General features: G+C 38.8%; 1 protein-coding gene across 4 annotated transcripts in view; it reads right to left on the bottom strand.

The window, feature by feature from the left end:
* The window catches only part of LOC106873135 (uncharacterized), a 42,366-nt gene that overhangs the window by 19,054 nt on the left and 9,989 nt on the right, over positions 1-13,323 (bottom strand). For 2 of the 4 annotated variants that reach the window (XR_008266537.1, XM_014920361.2), the window contains exons 2-5: positions 10,953-11,170; positions 7,823-7,909; positions 973-1,053; positions 363-434 (exon numbers count right to left, since the gene is read on the bottom strand). Coding sequence is in view for 3 of the 4 variants with exons in the window: in XM_014920361.2 (XP_014775847.2) it covers positions 363-434; positions 973-1,053; positions 7,823-7,909; positions 10,953-11,170 (458 nt within the window). In the remaining variant the exon portion in view is untranslated. The remainder of the gene's footprint in view (positions 1-362; positions 435-972; positions 1,054-7,822; positions 7,910-10,952; positions 11,171-13,323) is intronic. The other 2 variants (XM_052975746.1, XM_052975748.1) reach the window with 2 other exon arrangements.

The raw sequence follows: 13,323 nt of genomic DNA, 5'->3' as shown, positions 1-13,323 counted from the left end.
GTTTAACGTCCGCTTTCCATGCTAGCATGGGTTGGACGATTTGACTGAGGACTGGTGAAACCGGATGGCAACACCAGGCTCCAATCTAATTTGGCAGAGTTTCTACAGCTGGATGCCCTTCCTAACACCAACCACTCAGAGAGTGTAGTGGGTGCTTTTAAATATATGCATATATACATACATATATGTACAGACCTACATATATATGTATATATACATGCATATATGGGTACAGGACATCAAAAAACCGTTAAACACAATGAGAAACGAAAACATAAAAATGAAAACATAGAAAACAAACTTTGTTTCGAACAATGAAAAAAACAAACAGAGAAACGAGACATGCAACATAAAGAGTATACCCCTTTGTCAGTTGTCTCTGTTTCATCTACTCCGCGTTCCGAAGGAGAGGACAATACGTGACTTTGTTCTTCCTGCAAAACAAATTAAATAAAATTTGTGATTTTTTGCGGAGGGTGAGTGTTAAGAAGAACAGGACAGTGAGAACAAACAGTGAGGGCTGTTGAAATTATTATGAACGCTAGGTAGACGGGCCATGAGAGAAGAGACAGAAAAAAGCACGTCTTTTTTTTTAGGAAGGCAGTGGACAGAAAGAGAGATCCCCTTTCGTCACGTGTCAGCGACAAGAGGGTTAAGGAGGAAGAGTGAGAGAGAGAGAGAGGGAACAGTGAAAGGCAGAGAAGTAAAGAGAAAGAGCGGGAGAGAAAAACAGAAAGGATGAAGAACAAGAGAGGGAGAGAGAGATAGACAGAGAAGATAAAACTTACTTGGAAAAGGATGCCTGGCATTCGATCATACATACCTACATATATATGTATATATACATGCATATATGGGTACAAGACTTAAAAAAAACATTAAACACAATGAGAAACGAAAACATAGAAAACGAACATTTTTCAAACAACGAAAAAAAACAGAGAAACGAGACATGCAACAAAAAGAGTTTACCCCTTCGTCAGTTGTCCCTGTTTCATCTTCTCTACGTTTCGAAGGCGAGGACAATACGCGACTTTGTTGAAGCAGTTCTTCCTGCAAAACAAATTAAATAAAATTTGGGATTTTTTGCGGAAAGTGAAAGTGTTAAGAAGAACAGGACAGTGAGAACAAGACAGTAAAAACAAACGGTGAGGGCTGTTGAGCCAAGACGATGGAAAAATTATTATGAATGCAAAGAAAATGAAGAAGGGGTACATTCTTTATGTTGCATGTCTCGTTTCTCTGTTTTTTTTCGTTGCTCGAAAAAAAGTTCGTTTTCTATGTTTTCATTTATATTCGAACTATTGCTCAATTAACACATTAAAATTAAAATAAAATTTACACGCACGTATACAATTATATTTGTGTGTATTCGCGTACATATCCCTATATATCTGTATACGTGATGCTAATATACATTTTTGTATACACATATATACGTAATCCAATTTTGTGTATGTTTGTTATATACACTACACTTCCCTCTTTCTTTCCTTCTTTCTCTTTCTTTCCTTCTTTCTCTCCTTTGTTTGGGCTTGCGAAGACTTATTGGGGCAAGTGAAAGTGAAACCGTCAATGGCACCTGTGCCCAGCATCGCCTTCCTGGCACTTACGCCAGATGGCACGTGTAAAGACATTCGAGCGAGATCGTTGCCAGTGCCGCCGAACTGGCTCCTGTGCAGGTGGCACGTAAAATACACCATTTTGAGCGTGGCCGTTGCCAGTACCGCCTGACTGGCCTTTGTGCCGGTGGCACGTAAAAGCACCTACTACACTCTCAGAGTGGTTGGCATTAGGAAGGGCATCCAGCTGTAGAAACTCTGCCAAATCAGATTGGAGCCTGGTGTAGCCATCTGGTTTCACCAGTCCTCAGTCAAATCGTCCAACCCATGCCAGCATGGAAGGCAGACATTAAACGATGATGATGATGATGATGATGTTTCTTTCCTTCCTCATGAAAACCATACTTTCTCCCTTTCTACATTAGTAACGTCCTTTATCTATACGTTACTCTTCCTAACCCTTACTTCCACACCCCCCTCCATAAGTTTAAGATACACTTGCCTTTTGCAACGCTGAATAATTTTCGTATGCAAGCATGATTGCGTGCATATGTGTTTGTGTATACATGCATATTCGTGCATGTATTTATGTCTTGCAAATATATGCCTATATACGTATATTGTCTGTACATATGCATCTGTGTATTTTGATGTATATATGTATGTTGTAGATAGTCTAGTATGCATAGATACTGTTGTAGAATTTTTATTTTTTATTTTAATGCAGCTCTCTCTTTTTACTCTTTTTTACTTGTTTCAGTCATTTGACTGCGGCCATGCTGGAACACCGCCTTTAGTCGAGCTAATCGACCCCAGGATTTATTCTTTGGATGCCTAGTACTTATTCTATCGATGTCTTTTGCCGAACCGCTAAGTTACGGGGATGTAAACACACCACCATCGGTTGTCAAGCGATGTTGGGGGACAAACACAGACACACAAATACACACACACACACATATATACATATATATATATACATATATACGACAAGCTTCTTTCAGTTTCCGTCTACCAAATCTACTCACAAGGCTTTGGTCGGCCCGAGGCTATAGTAGAAGACACTTGCCCAAGGTGCCACGCAGTGGGACTGAACACGGAACCATGTGGTTGGTAAGCAAGCAACTTACCACACAGCCACTCATTTTAATTTTAATGTGCTAATTGAGCAATAATCCGAATATAATTATTTACAATATGTATTTTGAACCCACTTTTCAATTTAAGGTTTTCTTTGATTTTAAAAAAAATAGGATGAATCTATATTGAATTCATTTGTTTTGTTCATTGCATGCCTAAGACCGTTATTTGAAACGACCAATGAAACAGATCCATGTTTTAATTTTATATTAGTTTTGATTGCATCGTCATTTCTTTCCCATTTCTAACAAAACTGTCCGATGAATGGGAACGTGCAACTCCGAGTAACAGTTTTTTATTTCTGTTGCTTTCAAATAAAGCATATTATTCTACCTCCCGTATTTGAGTGCTCTTTTTCCACCTTGTTGCACATTTATGTGCTTACTCCAGTATATATATATATATATATACATAGACATACATACACACACACATACACTCACATACACACACACACACATAAACACACACATATACGTAGGTGCATGCCAGTTTGGAAAGCAAACGTTAAACGATGATGATGATAATATATTTCATAAATACATGAAGCCCATTATCTGAAGGATAAAGATGGTGAGGCCTCTCCTCTTTCATACATGATTGAGCAGCCTTGAAAAGTCTGATTCCTCATATCCAAATTCATTAATTTTACTAATTAACGTGGACAAATTAAATCGGAACTGAGAGAATACGCGAATAATAGTAACGTCCGAGTTGTCGAGGAGTCTAAATTGGATGCTAGAGTTACTTCCCTTGAATAATATATATATACATTTAATACAACAAAGATGTTTTTCGTTGTTCTTGTGTTCCTTCGTACTAAACGGAATCGATCGGAACTGAAAGAATGGTAACACCGGAATTGTCAATGAGTCTAAATTAGATGTACTCAGAAGGACCCGGGTTCAATTCTACTACATGGTGCATTAAGCAAATGTCATTTTCTTTAGCATGGAGTTAGTCGACTTTGTGCATGAAACTGAGGTCCATCAAGTGTGTTGCATTTACTCACCTTTCGTTAAAAGTACAGGTATATCATCGGCAATGTTTTAACGTCCACTTTTCCATGCGTGCATGGGTCAAACAGAGTTTCTTGAGGTAGATTTTCGACGGCTGGATGCTCTTTATGTCACCAACCCTTACCTGTTTCCAAGTAAAGTAATATTTCTCCATGACCAGACATCTTGCAGAATATTGGAAATGAATAACATTCCTTGCATGGAGATGCTCATTTTATAATTATCATGCAATGTTAAGACAACGTCACACACACACACACACACACACAAATAGTACTTTTTCAGTTTCCATCTACCAGATCCACCTAGAGGGCGTTGCTCGACCCAGGGTTATAATAGAGGATATTTGCCCAAGGTGCCACACAATGGGACTGAACAATGAACTATGTAATTGGGAGGCAAATTTCTTACCACACAGCCATGTCTGTACCTGTATATGCGTGTGTGTGTGTGTGTGTGTGTGTGTGTGTGTGTGTGTCCTTGTCTTGACAATGTTCATCATCATTTAGCGTCTACTTTCCATGCTGGCATGGGTTTGGCCAGTTTGACTGAAACTGATAAGCCAGAGAGCTGTCCCAGCTTCCAATCTGATTTGGCATGGTTTTTACGGTTGAATGCCCTTCCCAACGCCAAGATTGTAATTGTAAACGAGTGTCACTGTCCTACAAGCAGTGTCGTTCACTTCTAGTAGTCTGCAGAAGATGTCTGGCCATGAGGGAAATATTACCTTATTTGGAAACAGGAGAGGGTTGATGGCAGGAAGGACATCAGGCCATCGTAAATCCATCTCAATAAACTCTGTCTAACCCATGCAAGCATGGAAAAAATGGACGTTAAAACACAGATGTTGATTATACTACCTGTACTTTCGATGAAAAGTGAGAGGAGTTTGACAATCAACAAATGCAAGCGAAACAACTAATAAAAAATAATTTTTAAACTGAATTTATGTAAAAATTCAAATTACGACAAATGTAAATAAACAAGCGAAGTTTGCTTTTAGAAGCGTTGAGATGTCTTTTAGAAAGTTAAAGAAGTGATTTTAAATTCTCAATCGCAGAATAATGCTAAAAATATAGCCTGAACAGGATAAACTATCCCTATTTTGCAGAGAAAAGTGTAGGTGGCTAGCTAGCCACCTACACTTTTCTCTGCAAAATAGAGATAGTTTATCTTGTTCAGGCTATATTATTAGCATTATTCTGCGATTGTGAATTTATGTAGTTAAGTCTCAATTGATTAAAATAAATGAAATAATTATGTACTTAAAGGAAGTATGGTCTAGTTTTACTTTGTATTCCATATTCATGAAAGAAAAAAAACAAAGAGAATCGAAAGGTCCTTGCTGAGCCCTAGGCTCATAAGGTTGGTTCTCTGGATTCTGTGGCTTATACCGTACATACTCATGTAAAAGTCAAATTTATGGGGTTGACTATAACATGGATAGTACTTCTGAGGGGCTGAAATTCAAATTAGAATCCGAATTACCGTATCAGCAGCAGAAACCCAACTGATCTCTAAATGAATAAAAACAAAAACACAATGAATTACAGTAATATTACCAATTCTATGCACCAAAACACACTTTCTATTATATATCAAAACCCAGAAACAAGACCACAAAACTCTTATATTTACACTTTCACTTTAAAAAAAAACTTTGCAGGATGTCTTGTGCAGTGGTGTTTGCTGTTTTTCACCAATAATGCTGTCTGTGAAACACGTTTCTCACAATGTAAACAACAAGTGTATGATGCATGTGTTTATTGTGCTGGAAGATGTATGCAGGCTTGCAACATATCCTGTGCATACATTTTAGTGATGGCGATGTAGCATCCATCAACAATGGTGTTTTACTATAAGCACCGAGCATTCCATTATAAACACCAAGCATTCCACTTATAGAGGTGGCTACAGTAAGGTAGCCACACAACATTGCAACAGTGTTATTTCTACATACAGGATAATACGGTACCTTGACCCACAAATGTTGTCCTGTTGTTTGTGAAATACTGGGGTTGACTTTTATACAGGGTCTTTGGAAAATTCCCAATTTTTGGCCTAAAATAGGGTGCCGACTTTTACATGAGATCAACTATTACTCAAGTATATACCATATATTCCCCAGCTCCTAGATAGGACACTGGCCCCTCACAGGGTTTTACTAGTGTTTACTTGTGGAAAATCTACAGGGAGGGATGAATATTCAGTTTTAGAGTTAATGTCTTGAAGTAAACTAATGAAAGGGATTGCTTGATTAAAAAGGAATACAAGTTCCTTTTTGTTATTTAATAAATAATGATTTCAAATTTTGCCTCAAGATCAGCAATTTCAGGAAAGGGGTTAAGTCGATTACATTGACCCCCAGTATCCAACCAGGATTTATTTGATCAACCCCAGTAGAATGAAAGGCTAAATTGAGTATGGGGGAATTTGAACTCAGAATGTAAAGATGAAATGCTGCTAAACATTTTGTCTGGCATGCTAACGAGTCTGCCAAGCTTCACTGCCTAATCGTTTAATAGATAATTATTTCAAATTTTTGCCACAAGGGCAGTTTGGGAGAGGTGGGGATGAGTCGATTACATCAACCCCAGTGTTCAACTGGTACTTATTTTATCGACCCCAAAAGGATGAAAGGCAAAGTCGACCTCAGCAGAATAATCATAAATGATAAAATACACATACATATATGTGCGTATGTGTGTCTCTGGTTGTGGGGAAATATTACCTTGATTGGAAACAGGTGAAGGTTGGTGACAGGAAAGGCATCCATCTGATTTAACAAACTGTATCCAACCTATACAAGCATGGGAAAGTAAATGTTAAAATAATAATGATGATGATGTCCTGTTGTTTCCTCACAACTTATTTCTTTAGAAATATTTTCAACGCTACATTGAGCAACTTAATGGACAATTTAGCATCGTCCCTTGACAAAGTTTTAGTTGGACATTCAAGAACATAACTGTTCATCAAAATGATAACAACAGCATAATATGTACAAGAACTTCATTGGTCAGTGTGGACCAAGTATCTGCAATATATATATATATATATATATATATATATGTACAGATCTGGACAACAAGACATTTTTGAGGAAGACCAGAGGTGCCCATGCATAATACAAGTTTCCCTTCTTCATGTCACCAATGTTTATCCAAGGAAAAAGCTGCTGACTTAGGTTGATACAGTTTGACATTGGTATCCTCACAAGTGTTTGCTCTCAGTCAGAATGCAATGTACCAGAACACATGCTACAAAAGCCTCTCACGCGACCCTTTTACATTTCCACCAATCCATTCCCCTTATTAATAATTTTCTATTGACCCCACAAAAGGGATGAAAGGAATAGCTGACCTTGGTAGGATTTGAACTCAAAGTGCAGAAATTTGGAACAAATACTGAGAAGGTTTTCTATCAAAGCTCTAAATGTATTGCTGTGCGTTTTGGTAGATGTAGTAGTATTGCCAAATGATTAAGAAGTTTGCTTTGAAATCATAAGGTTCCTGGTTCAATCTCATTGCAGGGCATCTGGGACCAGTGGTTTGTTTTTTGGGGGTTTTTTCCCCCTTTTCTTCTTGGTCTTCTTTTCACCAAAGCCTCAAGCCAATACTAGTCTCATAAATGAAATTGAGAAGATGGAAACTGTATGGGAGTGCCTCGGCTATATTTTACCCATAATCCAAAAGTCTGGCCTTGTCACACTGCATTGTGCCGATTCTGCCTAAGAATTACACAAACAGTACACACATCTGTGGAGTACTCAGCCACTTAAATGCAGGTAATTCGGAAGATTGAACACCTGAATACTCGTCAAAAATGACAAAGATCCATTATAACAATGAAGAGAATCACAAATATTTCACCGATATTAATGAAAGAAATGGCATTTCTGCCGACTTCACATTCTGAGTTCAAATGCCACCTTTCATCCTTTTGGGAGTCAACAAAATAAGTACCAGTTGAGTACTGGGGCTGATATAATCGATTTGCCCCCTCCCCTGAAATTGCTAGCCTTGTGCCAACATTGGAAATCAATATTAACACAAGAAATAAGAACAATGATAAGCTGGTGTGTGGTCTTTCTGAACTTACCTTGTTAAGTTTGCTTTCACTTGCCAGTTTTTTGGAGAGATTCTTTGCTGCAACAAAACCAACTTCTTGCGAGCAGAGAAGAATACACTGATATAAAAATGGAAAGAAGTGTTTGTAAACATAAATAGGAACCGGAAAAATGGAGGAAGAATATTAATAATCTTTGTTATTGCTGGTATTTTCTGAGGATGTCAATATCACCATGATGGTTTTTAACCATTTGCCTGTTCTGTATTTCACATTTCGTACAAAGGACATATTTCTCTGACAATGTCACTCCTGTTATTGACGAGGAATATCCTACAAGAGCCCTGTGCTAGCATCATGTAAAAGCACCCATAAAAAGCCACATCAAAAGCATCTGTCATACACTGTAAAGTGGTTGGCATGTTAGGAAAGGCATCCCGACACAAAAACCAAGCCAAATTTGACTGAAATCTGGTGCAGCTCACAAGCTTGCTAGCTCTGGTTAAATCATCCAACCCATGCAGTGTGATGGCTGATTCTGATGTGGCTTTGATGCCAGCACAAGAGCTTTTTATGTGACACCAGCACAGGGCTCTTGCAGGCTACTCCTCTTCAGTAATGGGAGTGACACTGCCAGAGAAATATGTCCTTTGTATAAAAAGTGAGATACAGGACAGGCAAATGATGATGATGATGTTTTTCTCAACCACTTGGGACTTATGATAAGGAAGTTTCATATTACTCAGAATGTATGAAAGAAAGGCTGATTAAAATTGGAAAACAAGTATGGATGTTAAGGACAGACTTATGAAATGCTTTGGCCAGGCAAACAGTTAAAATCATTGCAGATGAATATGGGTATTTCACCCTAACTCTTTGACTGTCTTCTCTATTCATATTTCTCTGGCGTCCTTTCACAATTTAATTCCACTGCCAGAGTAACTTGAGACTTAAGAAAGGAAATCTTAAAGTTACTGAGATTGTCTGAAACAAGGGCTAAATTAAAAGTCTGTAAACAAGCATGGACGTTTATGACCAACTTATGAACAGGGAAGGGGTTAAGTAGAAAGAACCAAATGGTCCAAGAGGAAGAAACCTGCAGACGATGGAGACTGAGGAAAATGGGGGGAGAAAATGGGGGAAGATCTAGTCTCAAGAGGTTGGACCTTGTCAAATAGATTACATTGGCTAATAAGGACTGGTGAGAGGGGGAGATAGAATGGTCCTATCCAAACATTGACAGGTTTGAATAACAAATATAAATTGGCGGCGGCGGCGGAGGAGGAGGAGGAGGCAATAATGATGATGATAGTGGTGATAGCAATGGCAGCAATATTGATGTTGGTGTTGGTGGTAATGATGAATATGATGATGATGAATGTCCTCCTTGCTGCCTTTGTCATTGACACTCAGGCCCCCACCCCACCCAACAATCACTGCATGAAAGGCATGAGCAATGTTGTGGACAAGAAAGAAAAGGCAGTAGCAGAGTAGAACAGGACTTGGGAGGTGTTGGCCACAACAAGCAGGAATGGGAGAGAAGTGAAGAGGGGGGGCTGGAGAAATACCTTTGTGAAAGTGACATAAGACCAACCAGCTCTGAAGCATTCGGGGAAAAGCAGCAGAGAGAAGAGGAGACAGAATAGCTTTGGGTCAAGCAGTCAGGTGCAGTTCTTCATTCGATGCACCCTGTCTATGCAGTTGCAGCACCAATGCACTTGAGAGAACATAACCCAATTATTTAACAATGTTAGTTTGTATGGCAGACAGAGTACAAATGAGCTGATGGAGCAGCCATTTCATACCTGGAGCAGCCAGGTATGAAATAATTCATTCTACTCTAGACACAAGGCCTGGAATTTCGTGGGGAAGAGGCTCATCAACTACAACCCCAGGGCTCAACCGGTACCTATTTTGTTAATCCTGAGAGGAAAAACAATGAAGTTGACTTTGGTGGAATTTGAACTCAGAACGCACAGCCAAAAGAAATGCCATTAAGCATTTTGTGCAGTGTGCTAATGACACTGCCATTAATAACATGAGCGGATGAGTGCAGGAGAAGCTGGTTACATGTGTATGACCATGTGATGTAAATGAACAATGAGAGTGAAATGAGAAGGTGTTGTCAGGTAATGACAACAGAAGGTAAATCTGGAAGACATGAGAAGTGGTGGTGCCACATCTCAAAGAAAGTTGGGTCTTAACAAACAATATGAGAGAGGATTGTGATTGTAACAAATGGCTCTATAATGATTGTAAGGCAGAGCCAACCATTGGTGGTATGGAAAAAATACACGGTAAAAATCAATCATCCACTTATTCTGATTTTTGTTGGTTGATCATCAGATGCAGGTATACCTGTGTGGTTTAGAAGTTTGCTTCCCAACCACATGGGTCTGGGTTCAGTCCCACTGCATGGCACCTTGAGCAAGTGTTTTCTACTATATTCCTATATCCCTCAAAGCCTTATGAGTGCATTAGGTAGATAGAAACTTAAAAAATCCCATTACGTATGTGTGTGTTTGTGTCTCCTTGTCTAGATATTGTCTGATAGTTGTAGACAAGTGTATCCATCATATAAGAAGAGTCATTCATTTCCAAGCTTCAGTTTCTGTGAAAAACATGTCTGGTCATGGGAAAATATGACCTTGTTTGGATATAAGTGAGGGTTAGTAACAGGAGAAGCTTCTGACCAAAGAAAATTCTCAACAAATTCTATGCAAACATGGGGAAGTGAATGTTAAATAATGATGAATGGAATCTCCTATTTCTTGCATTACAATGTAAGTGGCTGACTATTCTACAGACATTCAAACGCTTACCATAATCTTCAGGCAGAATGTGCATGACACACAGTGTGTGACAAGGCCACATTTTTGAATTACAGTTATAGTCTGTTCAATAGGCTTCCACACGGTTTCCATGTACCTAATTTCACTGACAAGCATTGGATGGATGCAATGTTATAGCAGAATACACTTTGCTAAGGTGCTGCACAGTGGGACTGAACCCAGGAGCTCAAGAGTACATAGAGAATTATTTAATCATTTGACTCTGTCTGCACTCCATATAGACACACACACAAAATCACACATACATACACACACACACACAAACACGCATACACAAAGACACACAAACACTAATATACATAAATACTCACTTGTTTCTTGAGCTGTGTAAAAAATTCTGTTGTCTCTTCCAAAAAGGATTCGGGATAAATATCTTTAATCGCATCCAAACTCTGAATAATTTTCAAGAAAGGTTCTTCATTCTCTTGCTTCTCCAATCTAAACAATTTTGGCAACCAACAGATAAGCTCCAGCTTGTATTGCACCTCGTTGTTGAAGCTCGTCACACTGGAGATTGAATCAATGTAGGCTGAAACAAACACAAAACCAGGTTCACCTCAAAATCCAAAGTGTTGTACAACTAAACCAGTGTATCGAACTCAGACGACTGAAAAACAACGTTGATCTTCGTGGAACTGAAACTAAGAACGTAGAGAAGAGGGAAATAAAAACCGTAGCCATTTTACTTTGGTGTTCTTGTTTCTACCATTTCGCCAGTTATAAGATTGGCGTCCTTTGCCTGTATTCAGAGTTGTCTCCCTTGCTTCGGAGACGTGACTCTATACATAATAAAGTTAGCTCCCAATATTCTTTTCTACTCTAGACACAAGGCCTGAAATTTTGGGGGAGGGGGCCAGTCGATTAGATCGACACCAGTACTCCACTGGTACTTAATTTATCGATCCCGAAAGGATGAAAGGCAAAGTCGACCTCGGCGGAATTTGAACTCAGAAAGTAAAGCCAGCAATTTCTGGGGAGAGGGTAAGTCGATTACAAAGGCCCCATTGTTCAACTGGTAAAGTGGACCTCAATGGAATTTGAGTTCAGAACACGAAGATAGACGAAATATTGCTAAGCATTTTGCCCAACGTGTTAACGATTCTGTCACCTTGTTGCTTTAATACTCAATAATATATTGGTTTCAAATTTTGGCACAAAGCCAGCAATTTCAGGGGAGAGGGTAAGTCGATTACAACGGCCCCATTGTTCAACTGGTACTTATTTTATCGACCCCAAAAGGATGAAAGGCAAAGTTGACCTCAGCGGAATTTGAACTCAGAACGTAGAGACAGACGAAATGCTGCTAAGCATTTTGCCCGGCGTGCTAATGTTCCTGCCACCTCGCCGCTTTAGTTCTCTATGAAATATGACAAATGAAACAATGGAACACACACAACTGTGGAAAAGCTACCTACAGGACACTACAAATCGCCGTCGGTTACCCACAGAATATTTCCACTCCAGACCGATCACAGGAAACCAATAGATTTGGCTGTTCAAATATCTGTTATTTCGAGTACGTTCAGGGTTAGAACAACCGACTTCCTGGATTGAGTTTTTGGTTTTTGAAGCATGACTGTCTCACATTTTATTCAAACACAGCGTAACTCAGGTTACACCATTCAATGTCCTATTTTTTAAAGATAGTAGAAAGTGGATAAAAGGATGATACGGTATTCTTTCATGCCGATATGATGACATTTCAGCTATTATTTCTTCCATGTTGAACGAACGTGCAGAGTCTCCTTTTTTGGTGCAATGAAAGCGTTGAGATACTAACACAAAGCTCTTATGTCTTGACTTAATAATGTAAGACTGTAATAGAGATGATGAACAGCTGTTTACCTAGAATGCCTTAGAAAATGATTTTTGTGTTGCAATATTCATGTATTCTCATGTAAGTTCTAATCTAGAGAGCGATAGAGAGTGAAACATGAAGCTCCTTCAACCATATCATAAATATATTTAGGTATAACTACAAAATGGTGCCCCGAAACTCATCTCCCGCAAAAAAATAAATGTTATTAACATAATTATAATCTACACTTTCGAAAATACATCTTTGCAAGGTTTCATGAAAAACCTATATTTCTCAGAAAGTTATGCAGAAACAAATATCAACAGTGGGGCACCAAATTGCATATATATATATATATATATATATATATATTCCTTGCGAGCTTACGCATGTCCTCAGCAGTCACAGCCCATGTTTCACTGCCATGTAGCATGGCTGTTCGTACACATGCGTCATACAGACTCCCTTTGTCGCCAGCAGAGGTAAGAGCTCTCTGATCTTTACCCAGGCTATTCTTATTCTAGCAGCTACACTTTCAGCACACCCACCCCCACTACTAACTTGGTCACCCAGATAGCGGAAGCTATCAAGTACTTCTAGTTTTTCTCCCTGGAATGAAACAGAAGTTGTTTCCTGTTTGTTTACTTCCTAGTTAACCTGCCTTTGATATTGCTGCACCTCTTATGTGTCCATAGCTTGCACTGGGTACATCTTATAGAGTTACTACCTACACCTTTTCTACATATTGAGCAGGGCCATCTACCTGAAGGGGTTTGTGTTTTATCTACCTTCCTACTTATTAGGACTTTGGTTTTAGCTAGGTTGACTCAAAGGCCCTTCGATTCTATACACATATATGTATATATATATATATATATATATAT

This window comes from Octopus bimaculoides, chromosome 22, assembly GCF_001194135.2.
Source record: "Octopus bimaculoides isolate UCB-OBI-ISO-001 chromosome 22, ASM119413v2, whole genome shotgun sequence".
NCBI classification, from domain to species: domain Eukaryota; kingdom Metazoa; phylum Mollusca; class Cephalopoda; order Octopoda; family Octopodidae; genus Octopus; species Octopus bimaculoides.
The sequence above is the reverse complement of the archived record's forward strand: the minus strand, read 5'-3'. Positions and strand labels throughout refer to the sequence as shown.